The sequence below is a fragment of the Antennarius striatus genome, chromosome 1, assembly GCF_040054535.1.
Source record: "Antennarius striatus isolate MH-2024 chromosome 1, ASM4005453v1, whole genome shotgun sequence".
NCBI classification, from domain to species: domain Eukaryota; kingdom Metazoa; phylum Chordata; class Actinopteri; order Lophiiformes; family Antennariidae; genus Antennarius; species Antennarius striatus.
In genome coordinates, this window is record NC_090776.1 from 17773144 (window position 1) to 17800732 (window position 27589).

A 27589-nucleotide genomic window follows, 5' to 3' on the forward strand; every position below is an offset into this window, starting at 1 on the left:
TAACATAACCTACCAAAAAAAGTTCACAGTCCAACATTTTTTTAAAGAAAACCTGACATTGACTGAGCCTATACAATTAGAGATTTCTCCCAGGCTGAGCCAAGCTAGTCAGAATCAAACAAGTCCCAATAGCTTTCTTAACCAAACTCAACTGGCTGTTTCATTGCATTCCCCGCTACCGCCTGAATCTCATCATTACTGCCATAATTCTCTCTGAGTCTGCATATAGCCATGGTACTGAGTTTGATTGAATTGGTCACTGATCCCATTGTAAATGCATTATTCTCACATTCCCTATATATAAAGTCCAACCTACACTCTAAATCCCATTGATACTGCTTGAGAGTCGCCATGTATTAGGAGTCAAATAAGATGATATACTTTTTGGAACAACGATGTCATGAACAGATATAAATGGCTTTGAATCTGACTCATGTTGATACACATCATTAAACAAGTAAGACCATGTTTGTATAAATAATACAAATTTCTATGTATGCGTGTAGAGTACACTCAAATATGAGCTTCCCAAGACTTACCAGACCGCGATGTAATCGGTGACTGGCTCTGTCTGTAATAAGGTAAAGTTTATATAAACTCCATGTCCGTGGGGAACAGTGATGAGCCAGCTACAGTCTTGAGAGTTGGGGTACTCATTGGGATACTGAGGTGAATATATGGTCCCATTTTCAGCTGTGACGTTATAGCCACAAGGAGCTGTAAAAGGCAGAACGACTAGATTATCTATTTGCAAATTTGTCAATTTATTCTAATGTTCCAGGCCTGCAAGGCTCACAAGAAGAAGACAAGAATAACTGTTGAAGTAAGGAATACATTTCATTAGTGGCAGTGTGAGAAGTAGAAGCATCAGTAGTAGTAATAGGAACAATCCCAAGAGAAAAAAGTATATTTACTTTTTTACAAATATGTGATTGTGATGAAATATGTGTTTTAGCTTTGAAATGTTTTAATGAAGATAGAAAGACTTTATAAATATCTACTTGACACATGAGGTATGCAAATTTTCTGGGTTAAAGATTATTAGCTATTTAATGACATTATTCAAAATATTTAAAGTTGCTCATACCTTCACAGCGTGGAAAAGGATGGTTCCACTTGCGGTTATTCCCATGTAAACATGTTAGTACCGGGTGTCCAATCAAAACATAACCAGAGTAACATTGAAAAGTTACTGATTGGCCAGCATTATAGTCACTGTTGATGATGTCACCATTAGGGAAAGGAAATGGGTCCTGGCAGTTATGAAGCTGGTAGGCTAAAAACAGAAAAAGAAAGGATTGTCAGTGTGGAAATACAGTACTCCATTTAATTTTAGGTTTACTTCATTCTAAAATGTCAGGAAAGGTGCAGACACATAGTTACAATCAAATTGATATATGCACTGTATTTGTGTAATTTATTCTCGTATCTCAGTGTGTATCCTTCAGGAGTAGATGACCCAGCTGTGCTCCCTCTAAATACATAATGGATTCATCCATCAGTAAACGGTTTATCCTTCAATCCCTACATACATGCATGTGCCCTTTAATTTGACAGTGTTACATGAGAGGGAAGTAGACGGTAAGAAGCCTTAGCAACAACTGATATGGTGTACCAAGTAATACAAATCAGGAAGCAAGTAGAGTTAATGACATAGTGGTGGTCTATGAGGCTATTAGACAAACTGAGACATGAGGAAGAGTTTCTCATTTTTTTACTTCAGTATCTTCCTCTTCAATATGTCAGTACACATTTGTCATGCCTTGCTTGAATGCTGGCTACACTGGCCAAAACCATTTTCAGAGGTGTCATACGTATCTATAAGCTCTCTGAACACGTACCCAAACACATACATCACAGCGGCTAATGGTTGTGAGTGCAGGGAAATCACATATAATTTTTTTTACATATACCAGGAAAAGGTAAATAAATCCGGTCCATGTTCAGGGTGAAGCATTATCAGCACTACACCTGCATTTAGTGCACGTCTCACTGAATGTCATGAAATGCTAGGTGCCTCCATCATGGTACTGATGGAGGTGATTGACTATTGAGAAACACTTACTGAAAAACACAAAGGACAAAACAGTTATTTTTTTATATTTTGTATACTATTCTGTATTAATCCCTGTAGAGAAATTATTTTTCCATTTTTTTTAAATCCACACACATACAAAAGGTTATTTTATGCAAAACTCTTATTAATAAGGTTTTATGCATGTTTACAAATGTTCTCAACTGCAGTAGTTCAAAATTTGATTACTTATCATTGCAGGGTGTACCTCAAAAGTTTACAATGCCCACAACATCAACTTTTCAATAGAATGAAAAGTTGATGTTCGTTCTATTGAATGAATATCAACCTTGGGAAAGAACATGGTTACAGAAATTGAGACAAATATATATTATATACTGTGTGTATATATATATATATATATATATATATATATATATATATATATATATATATATACACATACACACACACACACACACACATATACATTTTGTAAATCTGGATGTAGGTCAGCGTCTTGTTAATTTTTAAGTCCTGCTCTAGTTCTACCGTTATACGCCCACAGTGCAAATCTTGTGTCTTTGAAATGAAGCACTTCCAGCCACAAGTAAAGTCTTCTGGACACAATGCCAATTTCTCACATGGGCTTACTAACAATCCATTTCTTTTAATGAGGAGATAAAAGCCGTATGGTTTTATGAGTTTTCAGCATGACTTATCTCTGGATTGAAGATCAAAATCCCACTAACAGTTTTTCATTCACCTTTCATTATTTGGAGCTGAGGAAGCTTTAAAATTTGTGATGTTGTTTCGGTCTTATTTAGGATATTTGAACATATAACTGTTTTTTCTGGATCATTCAAAAAGCTATTGTGTTCCCTGATCTTGTAAAATAAAAGAGCAAGCTCAGTTTGCACACGGGTGTAATGGTGTATTTCCTCTGCATTCCCGGGGGGGCAGTGTCTGTAGCACAAGCTCAGGAGTTTTGGCTCATTTTAGTCAACAGTTATTACATCCTGCTAAGCAATAATGTATTGTAACTGTCAGTGTTTGTCACGTCTCTGTTCTATGATTTTCCTGTTTGTTTTCCTGCCACTAACATGTCATATCGTTCCAGATCCTGTCTCATTCTCAATCAGTTCATTCCCTGCACCTGCCTTCCCTTCGCACACCTGCAGCCACTCCCTAATCTGTCTCCACACTACAAATGCCAGCTCAGACTTCTGCTCTCTGCCAGATTGTTTAGTGTCCGCCCTGACTATCGAGCCTACGTATCCTGCCTGCTATCGTGACTATTTTTGAACCGTTTGTCTGTCGTGCTTTTGGGTTCCCCGTGCCAGTCGTGCTCGAGCCGTGACAGAACAATCTGGCTAATATGAACCCAGCTGACAGCATCCCTGCCCAGACCGAGTCCTCCATAGCCTCAGACAAGATCCAGCTCCTCGACCATCACCTTTCCATCTTGTCTGAGGCTATGCAGTCCAACAACACCTGCCTGGAGCGCATAATTGAGGCTATGTGTGAACATCTCGCTTCACTTCCTGCAGCGCCTCTGACCAACCCGGGTTCTGCTGCTGTTCCTGTTCTGCCTGCTCTTCCGCCCGCCCATTCTGAATCTCAGATTCCTCCTCCGGAGCGCTGCTCTGGTGCCCCAGGAACCTGTTGCCCTTTTTTGGTTCAGTGTTCTCTTGTTTTTGAGCAGCAGCCCTCGGTTTTCCCCACGGAGCGGTCCCGTGTGGCTTACATTGTCTCCTTACTCACGGGAAAGGCCTGGGACTGGGGAACTGTGGAATGGGAGCGACAATCACCTGTCCAGTCTTTTTCTGCTGAGTTTCGGAAGGTGTTTGATCTTGTGACCCTTGGGAGAGAGGCAGCCCGGGGGCTGTTAAAGGTGTCTCAAGGGAGAAGATCTGTGGCTGAGTATGGCATCGACTTCTGCTCCATTGCTGCTGAGAGCAACTGGAATCCTGCTTCCCTCTTTGATGCCTTTTACCACGGTCTTTCCGACCGGGTAAAAGATGAACTGGCGACGCGAGATTCCCCCGCTGATCTTGACTCTCTTGTGGCCTTGGCTATCCGCATTGATGGCCGCCTTTGGGAGCGAAGAAGAGAGAGACTGCGCTTCCCCGAGGCTGTCCAGGTGCCCCACGACCCTCTTGCAGCTTGGATGCCTCCACCGATGACTGAGGACGTCCCTGGAGGTTAAGAAGAGCCTATGCAACTGGGTCGCTACCATCTGCCCCCAGTGGAGAGAGCGTCGCTTGGCCGAGAACCACTGCCTTTACTGCGGCCAGGCCAGCCATTTTGTTTCTTCTTGCCTGGTAAGAGGAGCGAGCTCACCAGGTAAGCGGAGGGCGCTGGTGAGTACAACAATGAATGCTACGATACCTTCACAACCCCTGCTGCACGCAACCTTTAGTTGCTCAGGACAAGAATTTAAGGTGGGTGTGTTGATTGACTCTGAGGCTGACACCAACCTGCTTGACTGGTCCCTAGCAACTCGCGTGGGGATTGGTATAGCGTCCCTAGCCGAGCCTTTTCATGCCACTGCCCTGGATGGTCGACTTCTCTGCAGTTTCACTCATCAGACTGTTCCTCTGTCAATGTGCATGTCTGGTACTCATGGGGAGTCTCTTACCATCTCATTAAGAGACATCCCATCTCCCCAGCAACCTGTAATTTTGGGGTATTCTTGGTTGAGGAAGCACAATCCTCACATTGACTGGCCATTCGGAACTGTAATGCAATGGGGTACTTATTGTCAGATGAACTGTCTTAATTCTGTCCCGTCACTTCCTGATTCCTGTCATTCAGGAGGATTGTCTGACTTCGCAGAGGGCTCAGAGGAATGCATGGAACCCCGGGAGGAGCTTGGTTCTACCCCCCCTCCCTAGGGGCAGACTGTATTTCGTCTCTGCGTCCAGATCCCGGCCATCTCCTGTCTCTGGACCCCGCTCAGCTTCCGTCTCTGGACCCCGCTCAGCTCCCGTCTCTGGACCCCGCTCCCGTCTCTGGACCCCGCTCCCGTCTCTGGACCCCGCTCCCGTCTCTGGACCCCGCTCCCGTCTCTGTGCCCGAATCTGGGTCTTCCTCTGGGACTGTGCTTGGGATGTCAGGGGCCGTCTGTAGAGGGGGTGGTTCTGTCACGTCTTTGTCCTATGATTTCCCTTTTTGTTTTCCTGCCACTAACTTGTCTTATTGTTCCAGATCCTGTCTCATCCTCAATCAGTTCTTTCCCTGCACTTGCCTTCCCTTCGCACACCTGCAGCCACTCCCTAATCTGTCTCCACACTAAAAATGCCAGCTCAGCCTTTTGCTCTCTGCCAGATTGTTCAGAGTCCGCCCTGACTCTCCAGCCTACGTATCCTGCCTGCTAATTGGCTTTGTCTGCCTGGTTTGTGGATTATTTGGAACTTGACCCCTGTCTTTTCTATTAAACCTGCTCCGAGACTCTTGACCTGCCTGTTTGTCTGTCATGCTTTTGGGTTCCCTGTGCCAGTCGAGCTCGAGCCGTGACAGTGTCTGTGTGTTCGTCTGTCCGTCTACCAAATATCTTCACAACCGTTGCAGATAGAAAGATGAAAGAAAAGCACATTACCCGGGTGGCAAAGAAAAGCACATCACCCGGGTGGCAAAGGGGATGAAAGTGAAATGATGACCTTGACCTTGAGAAAACTAAGTCAAGGTCAAATTTCAACTTTTGTACATTTTATTGCACATATCTCAGGAACTGGGTAATATAGAAAGACGAAACAAAAGACATTGTAATCAGGGAGGCAAGGGGATGAAAATTAGATCACAACCTTGAATTTGAAAAACTAGGTCTGCCTCGTTTCTATGAAATCACACGTGACCTCACCTTGATAGCTCAGCTTGAAGCCTGGCCTGTTCTCTGAGTGGTCACTATAGAAGTGGATGATTGTCAGGTGGGTAGTGCTCATCAGAGTTGGTGGGATCAGTGAGCCAGTAAACTGTCCAATAAGAGCAGAGCTGTGCTGTGGTCCAGCCCTGACCTCCAGGAAGTCATGGTTGTCTTCAGAAGAGAAGTTTTGGAATTGAATATGAGCTCCTAGAATACAAAGATATATATGAGAATTACAAATACAGTAGATATGACTAGTATGACCAAAGGATCTTCAACGAGATATCACATTGGTGGTCAATGAATGGAGCTGGAAAAACAATTGCTTTATAACATTACTTTTACAATGTTTCACAGTGTTATTATTTTTATATTTCTTGCTACTCCATCAAAAGTGCTGCTAAATGGCTGAGAAAATAAAGAATTTCTTTTTTTTACATATTAGTAAAGTATTACTAATGTGTGTCAAAATCAAATAAAGGCTATGTATGGATGATAGGTTAATGTATGTGGTAAAACTTTCATTAAACCATGTATAACCCGGTTAGTTCCAGAAGTATATGAAGAAAAATAGTATTTTAGGAATGTTCTTCCATCCCATAATCATACCATATCCAGTTGGCAGGGTTATTTGCCAAGTGCAGTCCAAGTTGCCTGGATAGTTGCCAGGGAAACCTGGACTAAGGATGACACCAGTCATCTCATACAACACCCCACCGCAACGAGCTGACAACACAGAGTCAGGAAACACATTGTTAAAACAGGCAAGGCATGAGCCAAGTAGGTCACCACTTCATCATTTTAGGTTCAAAAGAGCAAAGGTCATACCACAAAACAAACAAACAAACAAACAAAAACATCCAAAAAGTGCAGTGGTATCCAAAGGGCTTACTTGTAGTACTAACATTTTCAATTTTAGGACCTTCTTATTTATACATATGTAATAAATCTGTTGGCCACAAACATGCGTTTGTCATTTCACTTATCTTGATTGAAAGAAAATGGACTGGAGAGAGACTGCATACTGTTGTCTTTTTGTTTTTATTTTTTTTGCTTTTAGTTTTATTATTTTATTCAGTTTTTATAACAAAATTTTTTAAATTAAATGTTATTTTTTCAAGTTTCAAATTTTTCTTTCTTAGGACTGTATTAATCATTGGCAGGCACTAGGCAGTAAGTCTTATTGTTGACATATTCTAACTGGTTTTGTTGGATGAGAATTAACAGAAAATTATATATCATAGCATAACATAGCATGTTTTGAAATATTTTATGACATTCTGAAGCATATTATACAATATGTGTGTGTGTGTGTGTGTGTGTGTGTGTGTTTACGTGTGTGTGTGTGTGTGTGTGTGTGTGTCTGTGTCTGTGTCTGTGTGTGCGTGTGCGTGTGCATTACCTATACAAAGAGGAGGTGGGTAGTTCCATCGACGTACAGTCCCAGGCATGCAGGAAATGTGAGAGTGTCCCTGAAATTATTTATAGAGTGGATAACATTTCAGAAAATAAGATAGTACACGTAATATACAATTTGATACTATATTGTACTATTATACTATACTGAGTACATTTTCATTGCTTAAATAATTAAATATTACCTGTAATGTGTAGCCAGGTTCACAGGTGAATGCTACCACCTCATTGACCATATATCTGTCTCCCATTTTAATCCCATTGGCTGGGACCATGGGCTCTGGACAGGTGGTAAGACCGACAGCTACAAAAAAGGAGATGGATCACAGACATGATGAACTTTCAATTTTTGATAAAATGTATACGATTATATATATATATATATATATATATATATATATATATATATATATATATATATATATATATATATATATTATTTGCAAAAAAACTCACATTTAACATTTAGAACATTTAAAACATTTTACAATTTTTTTCATTAGATTAAATTTCAAAAACACTTAACACTCAAAAACATTAAACACCAAGAAACAAAGGGAAATACAATATGAAAATTTGTGCATTGTAACACACACACACACACACACACACACATATACATATATATATATATGTGTGTGTGTGTGTGTGTGTGTGTGTGTGTGTGTGTGTGTGTGTGTGTGTGTGTGTGTGTGTGTGTGTGTGTTACAACGCACTAATTTTCATATTGTATTTCCCTTTGTTTCTTGGTGTTTAATGTTTTTGAGTGTTTAGTGTTTTTGAAATTTAATCTGATGAAAAATTGTAAAATGTTCTAAATGTTTTAAATGTTAAATGTGATTGAAGTTTTTTTGCAAATATATATATATATATATATATATATATATATATATATATATATATAAAGTATGTATGAACACTGCCTTGCTTTGTTCAAATAGTGTGCTCTGAGCAGTAAATACAACATGATCATCACACTGTATTTGACTAAGCAACAACAATGTCATTTCTAGTTTTATCTTCATGTTCAAACTTTTCATGGCTGACTAGAATTATTTGATACTATTCTAAAATGACAGTGGAATAGTTTTCTGCAGCTGTTCTCTGTCTGTTCTCAGTTTTGTTACATGTCTGAAAAATCACTGTTTTGTTCATTTTCCTGTCTACTTCTTTCACTTAAAGATTACATTAATCTTGAAATGAGCATGACCTTCGTAGAGACACTTGTAGTAAAAAACACAACATTTTACCTTTATTTTCTTTTTTCATTGAACTTTCTATGTCTTGGACTTTTTGCATTCATTACATAATGCAAGGATTTTCAACAAAAGGTTTTTGAACAAAAACATTTACGTTCACTTGGCAGGGATCTGATGTGGCAGATTAATTTACAAATGTTTTTAATGATTATTTTTGTGAACATAAGAGCCCATTTGATAATTGACACAACAATATAAAAGCTTGCACTTTATTATTGGTGCCAGTGGCCTCTAGACTACTGCTTAGAAATATATGAAGGCAACATTATGTCTTTGGGTGAAGATTACTAACACGTTAAGGTTAAATCCATCCCTAATAAGTTTTTCAGTTGACAGGCATTTAACTACAAGTGATGTGTGTTTGTTATGTCTGCACAACTGTGTGTGCATTTCTATGTGTGTGATTTTGCTTGCATCTTTCATTTGGAAACTTTCACATCAGTAAGTTTCACATAACTTTCACATAAGACTGCCCTAGAGTGGTAACCATGGCAATGCAATGGTTGGAGGAGAGATAGGGGATAGAGAGTAAGAGAAGGGGAAAGAGAGGAGTCAATGTGTGTGTGTGGTGTGTGTGTGTGTGTGTGTGTGTGTGTGTGTGTGTGTGTGTGTGTGTGTGTGTGTGTGAGAGAGAGAGAGACAGAGAGAGAGAGAGAGAGAGAGAGAGAGAGAGAGAGAGAGAGAGAGAGAGAGAGAGAGCATCTGGTCGTATTGGTTCATTGTCAACTACCTCACCAAAGAAACAATATGATCCTGCTGAGCTTACACACACACACACACACACACACACACACACACACACACACACACACACACACACACACACACACACAACACTCATATTTGCGAGTGTGTGTTTGTGACTGAATGTCACATGAGTTTGTATCTACAGGGAGGAATGGAACATAGCTAAATTAGCTGCAAGAGACTGTCACTCGGAGACACACATGCATGCACACAGCGTATTATTTAGTCAGAGCATCAGCAGGCTGTCAGGACAGCTGATCAATGAAACTGTTCCATTTGGCTGACCAACTCTCTCTCTCTCTCTCTCTCTCTCTCTCTCTCTCTCCCTCTACTCTGTCAATGTGAGCAAACTGCTCCCTCTTTCCCTTGGTTATGACAGAGCGGCAGTGCTTTGTAAAATGCTGACAGCACCACAAACCACCCCACTAGGGCTACTGGACTACAACTAGACAGTGTCAGCATTTAAGTCTAACTGACAGGATTTACTACCCTTCTGTTCAGTTTACTCCAGGACAGACAAGGGAGAGGGATTTCTCATTTTTCCCTTTAGAGGAGAGTTAGCTTAAAATGATGAGATCATCATTACCGCAATCATTCACATGCCCCATGCACATGATTTTGTACATATTACAGCAAAACTGAGAAGGAGATCTTTTGGCAGCAAAACACAGCTCACTGCATGCTCCTGAAAATATGAGTGTAGACAAAATCTTTTCACAACACATTACAGCTAAGTAAATTGTTTCAATATTACCAGTTTATGATTATTTATTGTAAATTACTGTACAGTGTGTCGTTATTGTGTAATACCAAGCTTTTTTTTGCATTCATGATAAGTATCATTATGAACATTCATTCATTAATGAACAATCGAGGCAATTTTGGAATTTTTCTTATTGCAGATTAAAGAGCTAATATGAATGATCTTAATAGCATTTTCTTTTCAACAAAATCATTAAATACGTACTTTGTGTTAAGATCTCATGTAAATAAGCTTTGAAGACTATGGATAAAATTTTCCTACAGGAAAAAAAAAGTGTTGGCACCCAAGCATACAGTAGCCCCATCTGAATCCTGCAAGTGCTCTCAAACCATTGTATTGCTTACACTATTTTTGAGCACTCTTTTGGATAGTTTAATGCTTAGTCTGTTGTACATGAGCTTGTTTTCTGTGCTAATGGCAAGAAGCCTGCATGCCGACAAGCAATAAGTCACCACATGTTATGTTGGTTGTGATGCATTAATGTAGGCAGTGATTAAATCAAAAAGATGCACACACACAAACAGGACAGGTGATAATTCTACATTGTGTATAAACAGTATAAAAGTTTGAATTTCACTCCCCTTAAGAAACCTCTCTCTCTCTCTCTCTCTCTCTCTCTCTCTCTCTCTCTCTCTCTCTCTCTCTCTCCTGTCTGCTTTTCTTTTCTACTTGCTTGCATTACTTGCATTTTTTTTTAATGGCCTATTCATCATAACTGACACAGCATGTACAATATATGCCATCCATGATCATATCTCCTCACTCTGCTCCCACCTACGGACAATAACAAGTGTTCTACAGAGAAACAAAGACAGACATGTAAAATGACCTACATTTACACAGAAAGAAGGGGCAATAGGAGCAACATGAAGTAGTGAACAAAGAGTTATCATAACGCGTAAAAAAACAAACAAAAAATAATCTGTTGATCTGGGCAATATCAGTGTTAAAAAAATAATAATAGAGGAGTGGTTTGGCCAATTTTTGCTAAAGATTATTTGAGGGCAGAGAAATAGGTGAGTACTTGTTCTGGTAGGAGCAGGGAGATGGAGACCTAGTGGTGGAACCCTCAAGTACAGAAAACCATACAAGAAAAGAGGCTAGCAAAGAAGAGGTGGGACATTGAATACATTGAGATGTGACGTAGAGTCATAATGAAGGTGGCACAGGTAAAAAAAGAGGCATAGTTGATGAGTCACAATGAACTGTGGGAACGAGTAGAAAAGGCTAGTCTCAGGAAAGAAGTGAGTATTTGTGAACAAAAATATGCTTTCATGCCTAAAAACAGTACCACAGATGCTTTATTTTCCTTGAGGATATTGATGGAGAAGCGCAGAGAAGGTCAGAAGAAAGTGAAGTGAAGGAACAGGGAGAAGAAATAGTGAACGTGGAGGACTTAAAAAACTTGGGGTCAACAGTCCAGAGCAACTGTGAGTGTAGTAAGGAGGAGAAGACATGAATCCAAGCAGTCTGGAATGAGGGGAGGACAGTGTCAGGTGTCTTATGTGACACAAGAGTCTCTGTTAGAATCAAGTGAAAATTCAATAAGGGTGAGGCCACCCATGATGGATGGATTAGAGACAGTGCCACTGAAAAGAAGACAGGAAGCCGAGTTTGAGGTGTCGGAAATGAAGATGTTGAAGTTCTCTCAGGGAATAACCAGGTTGGATAGGATCAGAAATGAATACAGCAGAGAAACAGACGAGATGAGATGTTTCAGAGACAAAGTTAGAGAGAGCAGACTTCAATGGTTTGGCAATTTCAGAGGAGAAAAGGTGAGTATATCGGTAAAATGGTGTTAAGGATGGAACTAGGCAAGAGGGCAAGAGGAAGACCAAAGAGAAGGTGGATGGATGTAGTGAAGGAAGATGTGAGGGCAGTTGGTGTTAGAGAGGGGGATGTAGAAGATAGGCTGACATGGAAAATGATGACATGCTCCTTGTAACAGGACAAGGCAAAAGGAAAAGAAGAAGATCTGATAGAAGAAGCCAATCAAAAAATATCAGGTTTTTATCCCTAGTGATTACAACAAAAGGACAACAAACAACATAAAGTAGTAAACCACGTGTGCACATATGCTGAAATCCCCATCAGTGTGCATAATATAACTCACACATGTGGGTTTGGTTTTTTTTACAAATGTAAAGGTCTTTTACATGCACTTGTGTATAGTATGTGCTGAATCTTCTTCACTTAGGTCCCATTAGGTAATGATGTCTGTGTCAGCATATATATGCTCTCAAATAATACTACCTCAGGCCACTGACTCATGTTATTTGATGTCAATGTTTGGATTACGTGTGCGTATGCAAGATTTATCTTAAGAAGACATCCAATAGTAAGACTTTTCTTTGCCGCTCTGGCCTGACCGCCTGCTTGAGTTTTAAGTTGTTTAGCTGTCAATCTGTAAAAGCTTTAGCTCACTCTTGTATTCAAGATGAAAACCTGCTGCCACCACACTGATGTCACTCTGAAAGTGCAGAAGGAGTTGATTGGATGTTGAGTTGAGGAGAGCTGGAGCAGTAGTTCCTGTAAAGGATAGATGTAAACAAACAAAACCAGATCATAAATTTTGTTGTTAAATGTTGACCACATAAATTAAAAACCTTAAGCAAAAAATTCATAAAAGTAAAAATGTGCACTAAAAAAACTCATAAGAAAACACATGGAAAAATTCCTAATTTTGACAATAAGTATTGTTTAAATCTATGAAATGGTAAAAATTTACATGTAGAGCGGGTGAATGACCCATGATTTCTGGGAATAGCTGGCATTACAGTCCCTTTCATGTAAAGGTCCACTAATATGACTCAGTCAAGCTGCTTAGTGGGTCAACACAAGATCACAGTGGTTATAATGGGCAACTCCCTGGTGTGCCGTCCTGAGAGGGGCATAGCAAGTGTGTGTGTGTGTGTGTGTGTGTGTGTGTGTGTGTGTGTGTGTGTGTGTGTGTGTGTGTGTGTGTGTGTGTGTGTGTGTGTGTGTGTGTGTGTGTGTGTGTGTTGCCCTATGGGGGGCATGTTGTATGTGTGATAGGTGTATGACAGATATGTGCTCGGGGCAGGTCACAGGGGAAACTCTACTGGGAAATTGTAAAAGGTTAGATCACCCTTTATCCCTCCCATCTTCTTTATCTCCCCCTTTTTTCATCCTTCACTCAACCTTGAGGTGAATTTCTTCCCCTCTCTCCTTTCCTCACCTTTTTCTTCTACCGACCTCTAGAAATTGGAAAACTATCAGTGATGTTTATTATTTATTAAAGATACATATCATGTTTATAGTTATTACAACTCATTTATCATAGATTCCCAGTGTATTCTTTATGCGTGCATATCTATAGTTAAAGACATATATTGTATATGAATGTGTGTGTTTGTGTGTTTATGTCTATGTATTTGCTCATGTCTATCAATCTCGGTGGGTATGCGTGAACTCATAGTTTAGAAGCTGTCAAATCTCATCCATCATAGATTTCAAAGTGTGTGCAAGGGTGTCCTTGCACAGCTTTTTTTCTTTGTGTTCACGCCTGAGCATATCGTCATACCAGAAAATGATCCTAATTTAGGAGCTGTCATGTCCCCTCCATCGTAAATCTCCAGTGAGTCCCAGTTGTGTTCTGTGGCGAACGTCATAACTTGGATCTGAATTGCGAAAAACAAAAATAAATCAAACAGTAAGTAATAACGGTTTTAAAAAGTTCCCAAATAAATGTTGCAGTTCAAGTCTGGATCACACAATTATTTCAGGAGATAGTTAACACCACAAATGCTTTATCTGAAACTACACTTTCAACCCAAGATTATTCTCATCCATCCAGTTTAATGATAGGCGAGGAGACAGATTCAAATGCTCAGCTCAGCTGGAAGAGCTCCTGTTCAGTGATACAGTGCGCAGTTTATTATCAGGTAATGTTGCATTTGACATCACATTATTTCTAACAAGGCCGATATGACAACTGCATAAACGGAGTTTGCTTGCCCTAGGGCAGGCATTAATGTCGAGCTGCGTAATATAGCATCATCAGCCACCAGCTTCACTGTTGGAAGCGCCAGGAGCACATGAAACTTCACATGCATGCAGGTGCGTATTGAATCAATCATATATATGATGACTGAACTGATTCATGATCTGAACCTAAAACATAAAGTTATATCAGCCACAACTGTAATTTTTACAATATACATGCATATTTAAGTGTGGATATGTTCACCTGTATCCCGGCTCCTTCGCTCACATGGATCCGCCACAGACAGTTGAGACTGTTGGGATAGGGCTCAGGAAAGCCAGGAGACAGTATTGTGCCACGACGTTCAGTCAAATTGCCACTGCAAGGAACTACAATGGAGATGTAAAAAACAGCAAATTATATGAACTAAATAGCTAACAGATAGGGCAGTTTGTTGGACTGTGAATCTGAATACTAAGGGGTAACCAGAAAGAGAGGTATATATTTAGTTTGTTAGAATTGATGTCAACATCCTAATTCTTCATCATGCATTCAACAGCAATTGGATACTACATAATTAACAGTTCATGATTTTATTCCCTTTAACTATATATGCTCACTGGTCTCCTCCTCCTTCCTTTACATTTCATAGTTATTTAACCTCACCTATGCAGGTTGGTGTTGTTGCATTCCACTGGGCGAGGGCACCTGGCACAGCTTGACACTGGATGGCACCGGATCCTTTCAGCAGATAACCCGGACTGCACTCAAAGCGAACCACAGAGCCAGCTGAGAACTCTGAACCTATCCGCCTGCCATACCGGGGCTCTGGCACAGAACTGCACTGACTGTCACTCGTGCGAGGCACGGCTATAATGGTGATGGTTGTACAAAGTAACAGATATCAGTAAAGTGAATTTCATGTTGAACTTGATCTAAATGCATGTCATTTATTTAGTGTTGCATATATGAGACAAAGAAACACAAGAAAACAGAGTGGGAGTTACCTTGGTAGACAAAATGAAAGCCTCTAGCTGACTGCCCACTCTTAGCATTGAACCGCAGCATGATCTGATTGGAGGTTGCCAATGGCAATGTTTCTCCTGAGTCAAACACACACACACACACACACACACACACACACACACACACACACACACACACACACACACACACACACACACACACACACACACACGTAAAATGTAAGTTGATGCTAAAAACAGCTCAACCCTCTGTCTTGTAATCATACAGCAATAGATCATCTCTTTTTCTGGCAAAATTGCTGACAGTTGAGAGGCATAACAACGTCACAGGTAGATATAAGATGACATGAAAACGTACACAGCTTCTTAGGGCAAAGATAGTCACAACCACATATCTACTGTATCTGCAAATCTTTACATTTATGAAACAGCTCTTGGCAGAGTTTTCCTTCACTTTTGCCTGAAGGCTGAATATGGTCCTTGAGAAAATAAGAAAAGAAGAAAAAACACACCCGCTCCACTGCACGAGCTCGTGAAAGATTTCTCTTTATATTGAAGCTACCCAAGTAACAGGGATAAATGAGAAAAAACATGGTCTCTTGTGGCTGACATTTAGAACCATTACTAGTTTCCTTGGGGACGTGCATATGTGCAAGGTTTTTTAAGGGTGTATGCGTGCTAATATTTTTGTATGCTAGGACAATCAGTAAGTTATGTGGCATAATGAACTACAAAATTGTGTGTGTGTGTGTGTGTGTGTGTGTGTGTGTGTGTGTGTGTGTGTGTGTGTGTGTGTGCGTGCGTGCGTGTGTGTGTGTGAGATAGGGTAATGATGAAACTAAAATTTTTTTGTTAAGGCTGCTCTGTTTCATGTGTTGCTGCTTGTTTCAAATGTGGGCTAATGTTTCAAATCCTAATTAACTTTAAATAATAAGACACAGTCTACATTGTATAAAGGCGGCCCTTTCCTTTACCATAACTTACATGAAAGCCAGATACAAAAAAATTCTACAGCTACATCACCTCCTTCCAGCAATTTTTTTGTTAGAAAAAAGGGTCATGTATCCACTCAGTAAAGGAGGTAAAATATAAAATACCTTAGTGTTAAAGTATAAATAAGTGCCCTTCGGTACCATCCCATCTATCTGGATGTTTGTGTTTTCCCTGCTTTTGATTGATGTGTCTAACATCAAAACTACTGTGCTCCAAAAGGGAAAGAGAAATTTATTGGCAGTTAAAGGCTTCTTCTTTATTAACAAGCTTAAATTTTTTCCCTAGTATTGATTCTGTATGCACCAGCTGAATAAACATTACAGAGAAAATATTTAAAAAGCCCTGACTTACATAGAAAATAACTAAATGTCAACCCCATTGGGAATACCATGCAATGGGCCCGCGAGGCATTACATACTACAGAAAAATGAGAAATTCTCAAGGAACAAGTAGATGAGGAATACTTTAATAAGAGCAGATCTCATGAACATCCATCTCTATGTGAAGAAATATTCACAATTAATTCTTCACACCTATTCAGCCCCAACCTCCATCAGTGATGAGGTTGTAGTTTAGTGATTCAAGCAAAGTTATAGGCTAATGGAGAAAGGATAACTACTGAGTGTAAAGCAACACTGTAGATAGCATAGCCTGAGTGAAGCGATCTCCACTGTTGATTTCCTTTAGTGGAGATAACCCATAATGGGTTTTCATTTGACATCATCTGTCAAATAAACTGTGATAACATCAACAAGTGATCTGTTGTACTGCATCCTTGAGGTGCTGTGTTATGAACAATTTCACAATTTTCCTGTGAAATATGCACAAAAGAGCTGCAGCTGCATTCATGCATGTATCAGGAGACTCACCTGAATGTGACCCTGCTAGGGAGCTCAGCAATCGAGCGTTTCCATTGGCTCCATCAAATAACTCTACAGAGTCATTCATCGCTGTATGGAACACAGCAAATTGGCCAAACACCACTGAAAAAGAATAAATAGGTTCAATTTATGTATATAAGTATGTACAGTAGATGTATGTGTGTGTGTGTGTGTGTGTGCGTGCGTGCGTGCGTGTGTGCGTGCGTGTGTGTGTGTGTGTATACTGTATATCAGGGGTGGGCTAAAGTTTTCACTAGTGGGCCACATAGAGTTCTAAAATTTGACAGACGGGCCAGCTGAGGAGCAGATAAATGGAGTATTTGTATATATATACACACACAGCAATATATATATATATATATATATATATATATATATATATATATATATATATATATATATATATATATATATTTTGCTGTGTTTCTTATCACACTGCCCACTGAAAGCATTTGTGCGCTAAGATTATTAATGTGCTTACCAAACTGTGGGGACACATTTATATAGTAGGAGCAGGTCTGTCTTGTCGTGTAGTTTAGAGGATAGTTTGGTGATAAAACAACTCCCTCAGATCCACCATACTGTCCCCCACATGGCGCTACAGGAAGACAGAGGGAATTGTAAAAATTCATAATCTGCACCAAAGATGCATTGAATTTATCCATTACAAAAAAAAACCTGTTGAGAAACAAAATAGAATCAGAAAATGAACATTGTGCTCAAAATTATGATCAGTGAGTTCCTGACCGCAGGATTATAAGGGACCATCTACTTCATACTTAAATACATCAATATGGAAATGAAGGCATTGCAATCCAGTATGGATAAATTTCCTTTAAATAACTGCTTAGATATGCCGTTAATGGATCTGAACTATGCATAGATTTTAGCACTGTTTAATAAGTCTGAAAACATTAGGCATTTTGTCAGATCAGCTGTCCAGAGTTCCACATGTTTCTCATCATACACTGGTATCTTTTTTGTTTTTGCATTACTTTCATTTCAAGGTCTGATTCTGCAAAATATATTTGTTCCTGATTTTCCAGCAAAACTATCTATACCTGGTTTATTCTACGCATGTATGCACACACACACATTTGAAAGGGGGCATGCCTCAATTCTTTTTCTTTTTAAGTCACACAGTTTGTGACCAGAGGCCTGAAACTGTGGTTTATGCAGGCCTCTTATAATACTTGACTGAAGTGATGTTCAAGGCATTAAACTTAAAAGACATATTTCGGAGACATCAGGGGCAGAAACACATGAATGGAATGGAATAGCGCAAAGGTGCAGATCATGGGTAAATGCTCGCACGGTAATATTGATCACACAGTAATCTCTCTCTCTCTCTCTCTCTCTCTCTCTCTCTCTCTCTGTCTGTGTGTCTCTCTCTCCTTGGTCAATAATACATTTTTAAGTGAATTTAAACATGAACTAAAATATGAACTAGTTAACAAGTGGGTACATGCTGACCATTTGGTTCATTTACATTCACAAGATGTGAACTTCATAAGGACTACGACAGTTGCTAAATCACATTGTCTGTGTGTGTGTGTGTGTGTGTGTGTGTGTGTGTGTGTGTGTGTGTGTGTGTGTGTGTGTGTGTGTGTGTGTGTGTGTGTGTGTGTGTGTGTGTGTGTGTCTGTGTGTGTGATAATTATTTGTTTTTTCATGTGGCTCCGAAGTGCACCGGCGTTGTGCCTGGAGTGTATCCTGCCTCTTGCCCACAAGTCTAATTGGATAGGCTCCAGCAACCCTGTAACCCACAAAAGTGGGAACAGTGGCTAAGAAGAATGAATAAATGAATGAATGAATGATTACATAACCTGGCAGCCTGCTGTGTTTCTGTCTGTTAATGACAACTGTACTTATTTCAACATTTCACAGCAATCACGTGGCAACATATTGATACATCAAAAAATGAAACGATTCAAATTGTAGTAATATCCTTTCACCTGTAATTATTGTTTAAGCTGTCACTGTGCAATCTGACCCGTCTCTATTTCTCTTCCTTTAAAAAAATCAAATTTGAACACATCTCAAAAATCATAGATTTAGAAGTGACTTCAATGGGAAAAAGAAAATGGTGAATTGATTTCCCTAGTGATGTTCTGCCAAGCTTGCACTGCAGGTGGAATTCACTTATTAATTTGTAATCTCACCGAGAAGCATTTCGGTGTTGATATAGGTGAACAAATTAGCTAGACAAATGCCTACTGGTTGCTCTGTCTGTATTTTATTACCATAATTGTTAACAGTGAAGGTCAACACAACCTTGTCATTATCATTGCTTCACATTAATTGATCCAGTGAGATGCAATGAACATGGAAATCTACTACACTTGAGCCACAGCGAAAGTAAGGTAAAAAATATAGCAATCAACATGTCTGGCAACAGTGTCCCCATACTTTATTACTTCAATCATTTAAAGACATCATGTAGAAATGAAACATTTATATTTTAATCGTGTGTCACATTTCCCCCTCTGCTGCTGGGAGCACTGCCAACTGCACTCATAGTTGGCGAGCGACAGAGCCCTAATCTGTTATTCCTTTTTTTTTTTTTTTTAATCCAACTGGCTGCATTTGGCTCAAAGGATGTTTAGTTTAGCAGAAAATCCAGCCTGTGCCCAAATATCACTTGGACCCTTTTGACTCCAAGGCTTTGTTATGTAATTTAAAAATACATTGCTTTAGATTGGTGTGCATTTGTGTGAGCATGTGTATTTGGCAGTGGGAATAACGCCCGACTACAGTGTTTAAATAAATTCAGGCTTCATTTGATCAATCTGTCAAATTTTCTTTATTCAAATAAGTACTGTGGCCTATTGTACTCACATACACTTGTAAACTACATCTACTGTGGTAACAAAGAACATTTTGTTGAAAGAGAACTGCTGTTCCTTCCTCTTCAAAAAAGAAATGAATGAAAATACATGGAGATGAGATATGGTACAAATTGTGATCTTTGCTGTCAGGGAGAAGACTCTTCCAAAAAGTCCATAATCCCTATTATCATAACATGACCTGCACTTCACAGTAGCCGTAGGAGTAGGTTGATCCATTTCAGCAACCTAAAAAGAGCTGCACGCCTTGTGGGTGTGTGGGAATTCATTCAGCAGGTCAGGACAGCAGAGTTTAGTGAAAATACCGTGTGTGTGTGTGTGTGTGTGTGTGTGTGTGTGTGTGTGTGTGTGTGTGTGTGTGTGTGTGTGTGTGTGTGTGTGTGTACGTGTGTGTAAAGCAGCAGCGAGCCACTTCTGTCATTTCCACAACACACCACTACTAGCCTCTTGCTCCATGTTCTGTTTCACTGCTGTGTGCATCTCAGTGGCCGAGTATCAATGTCCACCCACAGACTCATCTGTGATCCTTAATTATCATCACCTATGTGCCCTGTGAGAATCACAACAGTGGGTGCAAAGGGCTGAAAATGCCATAGGAGAAACACAATACATTATGAATTAATGTTTTCTGGGTCACAGTTCACTCTGTAGCCATTAGGAGGCAAGAGAGTTTATATGTAGTTTCATTAAAATTAGCCGTTAAAAGAAAATGAAAGTCAAAAGAAGAAGAAAAGAAAATCATAAATATTATGCATTCTATTACGGTTATATAAAAATATGTAGTTATAGTACGTATGTTAACAGTTTAGCAACTCCATTTTTACTTTTCAGAAACCAAATGCTTGGAAACACTTTCTGGTATCATTTTGGGAGAATGTGTTGTCCACACACCTTCAAAGAACACATAGCAAAGTCTAAAGATTAAGACTGGGCTGGCATATTGCTTTATTTCTGCTCATTTTAGACTGTTGTACTTCCACCCACTTATCTTTCTCCTCCTCAATCTTATTCCTTACTCAATCTCCTCCTTGTAGTTTCCTGCAACATCAGAGTTCCTTTGTCTTCACTTCTCTTGATCCCATTCAGTGATATCGATTGATATGTCTTCGACTGATTCTTGTTGTGCTGCTTGCCTTTAGCCCCCAGGTCTTGAGGCCTTGTCTTGATCTACCCACAATCCCCTAGTGGTGCTGCTTTAGGTTTGTGTGTCAGCTCCATCAAAAAGCCTTCACCTACAGTACATGTGCTTTGATCGCTTACACAAAAACAAAAGCAAACAACTATGCAAGTCCGTCTCCCTTTTCACTTCAATCACCCACTTTGATCATTTACATGCACACACGAGAACACACATATACACCAGACTTCTGTAGTCCCACCTCTTACAGTTTGATTTCAATCTTCCATTTGCTCTTACACAAGTACACATTCATTTAATTATTTGTTTATGCACACATAATAGATAACAGTATGAAGACAAAACAATGAAGATGCAATGACGTGTATGATTAAAATAATTTGGCCAGTAACATAGGTCGACTTCACATTGCCAGAAGATATATGGCAGTTGTCTCCACCATAGTGATTGCTACAAATAATTGCCAGACAGTGCAATATTTGGCAAGTCATTCAGTCCCCTCTTCAGTGTATCTGAGGTTGTTGAAACTATTGTATGACCAGATGTGAGTATGTCCCAGCTGTCAAATACGAAACTAATAGTGTACACCAATAACCCAGCTCTGGAAAGATATTTGAGATGTGATAATCTGTACTTCATAACCTTCATCAAAAAGGTGTCACTGAAGCAAGACTTAATGTTGTGTGTCACAAACACAATGAAGATACACACACACACACACACACACACACACACACACACACACACACACACACACACACACACACAGCAAAACAAAATGTTATTTATTTTTTTGCTGACCCTGACCAGAGGCTCTGGTTTAAGAAAGTAACTCAAGCTCCTAGTTCAGAAAAAGCAAGTCATACACTTGTGACTAGTAATGTCACCACTCTCCAGGTCATGATGAGGAATTTTATTTATACATTTTTGTGTCAATTAATTCATTAAAAATAGCCCAATTACTTTAACTGATTCTGCAAAGGAAAGAAATAAAGTGCTCCTTCTGTTTCTAGAATTATTGCAACATATGTCTCTATGCTTATTTACAATATCACTGTGAATGTAATGAACTAAGATTATATCTATGCCCTGCATTTAATATTATCTTACAAAGACGGTTAAACATCCAATAGGATACTCATTGATAATTTTAAATATGGCCATAACGTGTACATGATATGTACTTTTTTGTTCTGCATAAACTATTCATAGATTACTATGAACATGGGTGAAAGCATTGACACACTAAAGATTAAGCCATTCACATTAGCGCGGATTCAAACAATGGCATGAATGCAGGACTTTTTTTTCTCTCTTTCTTTAACCCTGCTAAAACCCTGAAGGGCTCTCAGTTTAATGGCACACATATGAAACACACACGCTGGTGAAGTTCTAATACCAAAAACATGTCTAATACAAACTAAATTTAATGGATTTCTGTCAGTGAACAACCCTGAATTGTCCTATGTGTACTGAGATGGCAGAGATATCAATTTTGCTCATGTATGATGCTGAAGCCACTTGTCACACTAATGTTTATGCAATCAACAGTTTGACTCCCCGCGGTGCACTGGCGTCGTGCCCTGAGTGTCCCCCGCCTCACGCCCTATGACGCCGAGATAGGCTCCGGCTCCCCGTGACCCGCCGCGGCGGATGTAGCGGTGGTTATCTGAAGATGACTGACTGACTGACAGTTGGACTCCTGTCTGTTTTATAATGAATAGGAAGATCCAAGACTTTTAAAATTAAGTATTTATCATATTATCTATATAACAACAAGAGTTTATGTAATTATGTGTACAGACCAAAAGCAACGCATATGCATGTATATGCACATGTGGTTACCACTATTTGAGGTATATGTATGTGTATGTTTGTGTGTGTGTTGAGGGAGGTCTTGTGTGCATGCCTCTCAGCAGCACACATAATTATGTCTGTCTCGTTCTCTTTCAAACACACACACACATACACACACACACACACACACACACACACACACACACACACACACACACACACACACACAGAAAACCCTATCAACAGTCACAGAGAATTTCTTCTTTCTCGCACCAGCTCTTAGTTACCATGGAAACCAATAAAAGAGTGGTTTAAGATCTCTCTGTGTGTGCGTGTGTGTGTGTGTGTGTGTGTGTGTGTGTGTGTGTGTGTGTGTGTGTGTGTGTGTGTGTGTGTGTGTGTGTGTGTTTACTGGGGTGAAAGTGAAGAAGAGAGGAGACAGAGGGAGTGTAAGTGGAGATGTATTATTTAAAGAGGTCTCACCCTGTCTAATGAGTTTGGTCTAAAAGCCCCAGGAGCTGCCCAAAGATAGAGAGTCAGACAGACAGAAACTTTCCTAACTATGTGGTGAAGAAATTCAATGAGAAATATCAGCTGAGAGAGGGATGGGAAAGGGCAGGATGACTGGAATGAATGGAACCAACTTATATCATTTCACATGCTTGTTTATTTGCTTGTAGTTTTCGAGACAAATTAAATATCAGAATCTGGGTTTTAAAAAGGACCTGCACCTGATACCTGTCAGGTCTGTGTTACCATAAGAAAAAATAGGGAAATGTTTTTTAAAAATTTGCACAAACTTTTAGAGTACTGATTGTAATAGTGTGCCCTCGCACATTCACGAATCAATGCTCGCGACTTCACTTCATCACAGATTTTTGGTAAGCAGTCACGTGATACCATACACATTTTCTACTGGCTGAAAGCGGCATCTGGAAGTAAGCATGGGTTCCGTGAGTCTCGGACTTACATGAGACACAAAAGTTCTTTAAACACTCGATCCGAGTGTGGGAATAGGTCATACAGACAGAAGGTTGTTTACCATCAGTATGGGGAGGGTTAATAAACGTTTAAATTACCATAAATAATAAGGTAATACAGGCCGGAACATCATTGCGGAATACCCGGCCTAAATGGAGTCCCGGGGGGGTAATGAATAGTGCTCCAACTGAGGACTCGACTGTTCTCCTTGGGGACTTCAATGCTCATGTGGGCAATGACAGTGAGACCTGGAAAGGGGTAATTGGGATGAATGGCCTCCCCGATCTGAACACAAATGGTGTTCTGTTACTGGACTTCACAGTTTGTCCATAACAAACACCTTGTTCAACCACAGGGATGTCCATAAGTGCACATGGCACTAGGACACCCTAGGTCGGAGGTCGATGATCGACTTCGTTGTCCTATCATCAGACCTCCGACTGCATGTGTTGGACACCCCGGTGAAGAGAGGGGCAGAGCTCACCACCTGGTGAACTAGATCTGCTGGCATAGCAGGGGTCAGACAGACTCACCAGGCCCAAAGGTGTTTTGAGAGTCTGTTGGGAACGTTTGGCAGAACCCTCTGTCAGTGACGTCTTCAACTCCCATCCCCGGGAGAGCTCCCCTCAGATTCTGCAGGAGGATGGGGCCATTGAGTCAGAGTGCACCATGTTCTCCACCTCCATTGCTGAAGCGGCTGTTCGGAGCTGTGGTAGCAAGGTCTCTGGTGTCTGTCGTGGCGGTAACCCCCCAACTTGGTGGTGGACACCGGAAGTAAGGGATACCATCAAGCTGAAAGAGCCCTATCAAATCTTGTTGAATTGTGGGACTCCGGAGGCAGCTGACATGTACAGGCAGGCCAGGCGTACTGCAGCTGGAGTCGTCGTGGAAGCAAAAACTCGGGTCTGGTAGGAGTTCGGGGAGGCCATGGAGCAGGACTACCGGTCAGCCTTGAAGAAATTCTGGCAAACCATTCGGCACCTCAGGAGGGGAAAGCGGTGCACAGCCAACAGTGTTTACAATAGAGGCGGAGAGCTGCTGACCTCAACTGAGGATATTGTAGGGCTGTGGAAAGCATTCTTCGAGGATCTCCTCAATTCCACTACTGTTTCTTACACAGAGGAAGCGGAGGCTGAAGCAGAGGCATTATCCAAGCCTTGAGTACCTCAAATCTCTGGATGTGCAGGGACTATCATGGCTGACATGTCTCTGTAACATCGCATGGTAGTTGGGACAGTACTTTTGGATTGGAGACCTGGGCGGTGGTCAATCTTTTTAAAAAGGGGGACCGGAAGGTGTGTTCCAATTATAGAGGGACCACGCTCCTCAGCCTCCCAGGGAAAGTCTATTCCAGGGTACTGAAGAGGACGATTAGACCTATAGTCGAACAACGGATTCAGGAGGAACAATGCAGTTTTCGTCCCAGTCTCGGAACACTGGACCAGCTCTGAACGCTCCATTGAGTGCTCGAGGGTTCATGGGAGTTTGCCCTACCAGTCCACATCTGTTTTGTAGATCTGGAGAAGGCATTCGATCATGTCAATCGTGGTATCTTGTGGGGAGTGCTTGGGGAATAAGAGGTTCGGGGCACTTTGTTCAGGGCTGTCCGGTCCCTGTATGACCGAAGCCAGAGCTTGGTTCGCATTGCCAACAGTAAGACAGACCTGTTCCAGGTGCATGTTGGATTTTGGCAGTGCTGCCCACTATCACCAGTTCTATTCATAAATTTTATGACATAATTTCTGGGCACAACCAGGACCAGGAGGGAGTCCAGTTTGAGGACCAGAAGATTTCATCTCTGCTTTTTGTGGACGATGTTGTCCTGTTGGCCTCATCAAACCTGGACCTTCAGCGTGCACTGGGACGGTTTGCAGCTGAGTGTGATGCGAGTTGGATGAGGATCAGCACCTCTAAATCCGAGGCTCAGCTTTCGACCGGAAAATGGTGGTGTGCCCTCTTCAGGTCGGTGGAGAGTCTTTGCCCCCAAGTGGAGGAGTTTAAGTATCTTGGGGTCTTGTTCACGAGTGAGGATGGAACGTGAGATTGACAGATGGATTGGTGCAACTTCCGCAGTGATGCAGTCGCTGTATAAGTCTGTTGTGGTGAAGAAGGAGCTGAGTTCCACGACGAAGCTCTTGATTTACCGGTCAAACTACATTCCTTCTCTCACCTATGGTCATGAGCTTTGGGTCATGACCGAAATGACACGATCCCAGATACGAGGGGCTGAAATGAGATTCCTCCATAGAGTGACTGGGCGCACCCTTAGTAATAGGGTGAGGAGCTCAGTCACCAGGGAGGAGCTCGGAGTAGAGCCTCTGCTCCTCCGCCTCAAGAGGAGCCAGCTGAGGTGGCTCGGGCATCTGTTTCGGATGCCTCCTGGACGCCTCCCTGGGGAGATGTTCCAGACATGTCCTCCCGGGAAGAGACCTCGGGGAAGACCTAGGACACGCTGGATGGACTAAGTCTCTTGGCTGGCCTGGGAATGCCTCCGGATCCCCTGAGGAGCTAGAGGAGGTGTAGAGGAGGGCATTCCTGCTGAAACTGTTGCCCCCGCGACCTGGCCCCGGATAAGTGGTTGAAGATGGAAGGATGGATGGATGGATGGATGGATGGATGGATGGATGGATGACTGTAATATGATAGCATGATGAATGATTTCTTGATATTCAGTGTAGATAAGCTGAGAAACCACACTGGTCATTCACAGTTTCACCTTGGTAAGAAGCTGAGAGAAAAATACCTGTAATAATTCTGTAATTAAAGTTAAGATACACTATTGATTTGGCAGATGCAGTTTAAGAACTTTGAGGGGTATAAATTTCTTTCACTGAGAGTAGAGGATGATGCTCTCTTCCATTTCACTCTTCATACGTACAGTCAATACCTGGTTTCCATTCATGAAGAATCACTGTAGGGGGAACATTTCTGAAAAGGAAAATATTACATCGGATTTCAAACTACACTATTTGTAAGACATTTTCACTATACTAGCACTAGTCAGTAAATGACAAAACATACTCGCTGATATGATGCTTTATAGCTAAAACATCGCAGAAAGTTCACTGATTGTCTGTGTACAAATGAGAAAATTCATGTAAATTCATGTACAACAATAAAATTAAAATATAAATCTTTGAGTAGACCTACAACTGTACCGTTTCTTTGAATGAATTGGACCAAAACTTGGTATTGTTGTATGTGGATCAGGCTCATAACCCACCTTCTTCACAGACAGTCAGCCATAATTTGTCAATGTAGAGGACCTTGATTATGTTGGTCAATACTCTTTAGGTTATCAGTCTTTACTGTTAATCACAGCAACCAGATGGAAGGTGCAGAATTTTTTTTTTTTTTTGCCGGAGTACTTATTCAGTCCACCTTTTATCTCCTCTTGTAGCAGCATGAACCCAGTACATCCATCATGCAGCATGATGAGCAAAAGTCACCACACAAAATGACTCTCTGACACTAAGAGGTGACTGTTATTATATATTATCTTGTGTTTTCATTTCTTCAAGATTTGTGATGCAAAAACAAAAAACAAACAAACTATAAACAAACAAAGAGCAGTCTTTTTCACTGTGCTGACGACTTTTAAGCATTGCTGTCATGTGTTTGTAGCCTCTGCCCTTTTTGTCCTGCTTGCCTAACTCTATGGCTTATTTCGACTGCATTTTTTATACAGATAGCAACAGGCCAGGACTCTGTGGCCAGGATCTGTTCCTGAAAGGTCCCACATTCACATGCAATCACATACAGTACAATCACATACAATCACAACGTGTTCCAGGAACCACACACTATTAACAAATTTCGTAATAGAATGACAAACTATTTATCTTATTATATACAGTAATTTAAAAGTTTTTATGAACCCTCCCCATACAGATATTAAACAAACTTCTATCTGCATTACCTTTTCCCACACTCTTATTGACTATTTAAAGGACTTTT

General features: G+C 40.7%; 1 protein-coding gene across 1 annotated transcript in view; it reads right to left on the bottom strand.

Annotated features, from left to right (window-relative positions):
- Positions 1-27589, bottom strand: part of csmd1a (CUB and Sushi multiple domains 1a) — a 452056-nt gene that overhangs the window by 61964 nt on the left and 362503 nt on the right. Inside the window, exons 33-45 of the mRNA XM_068328424.1 lie at positions 17352-17468; positions 16859-16972; positions 15018-15113; positions 14677-14880; positions 14275-14399; positions 13609-13705; positions 12489-12593; positions 7481-7599; positions 7282-7351; positions 6489-6605; positions 5877-6086; positions 1088-1276; positions 540-717 (exon numbers count right to left, since the gene is read on the bottom strand). Coding sequence (XP_068184525.1) covers positions 540-717; positions 1088-1276; positions 5877-6086; positions 6489-6605; positions 7282-7351; positions 7481-7599; positions 12489-12593; positions 13609-13705; positions 14275-14399; positions 14677-14880; positions 15018-15113; positions 16859-16972; positions 17352-17468 — 1741 coding nt within the window. The remainder of the gene's footprint in view (positions 1-539; positions 718-1087; positions 1277-5876; positions 6087-6488; positions 6606-7281; positions 7352-7480; positions 7600-12488; positions 12594-13608; positions 13706-14274; positions 14400-14676; positions 14881-15017; positions 15114-16858; positions 16973-17351; positions 17469-27589) is intronic.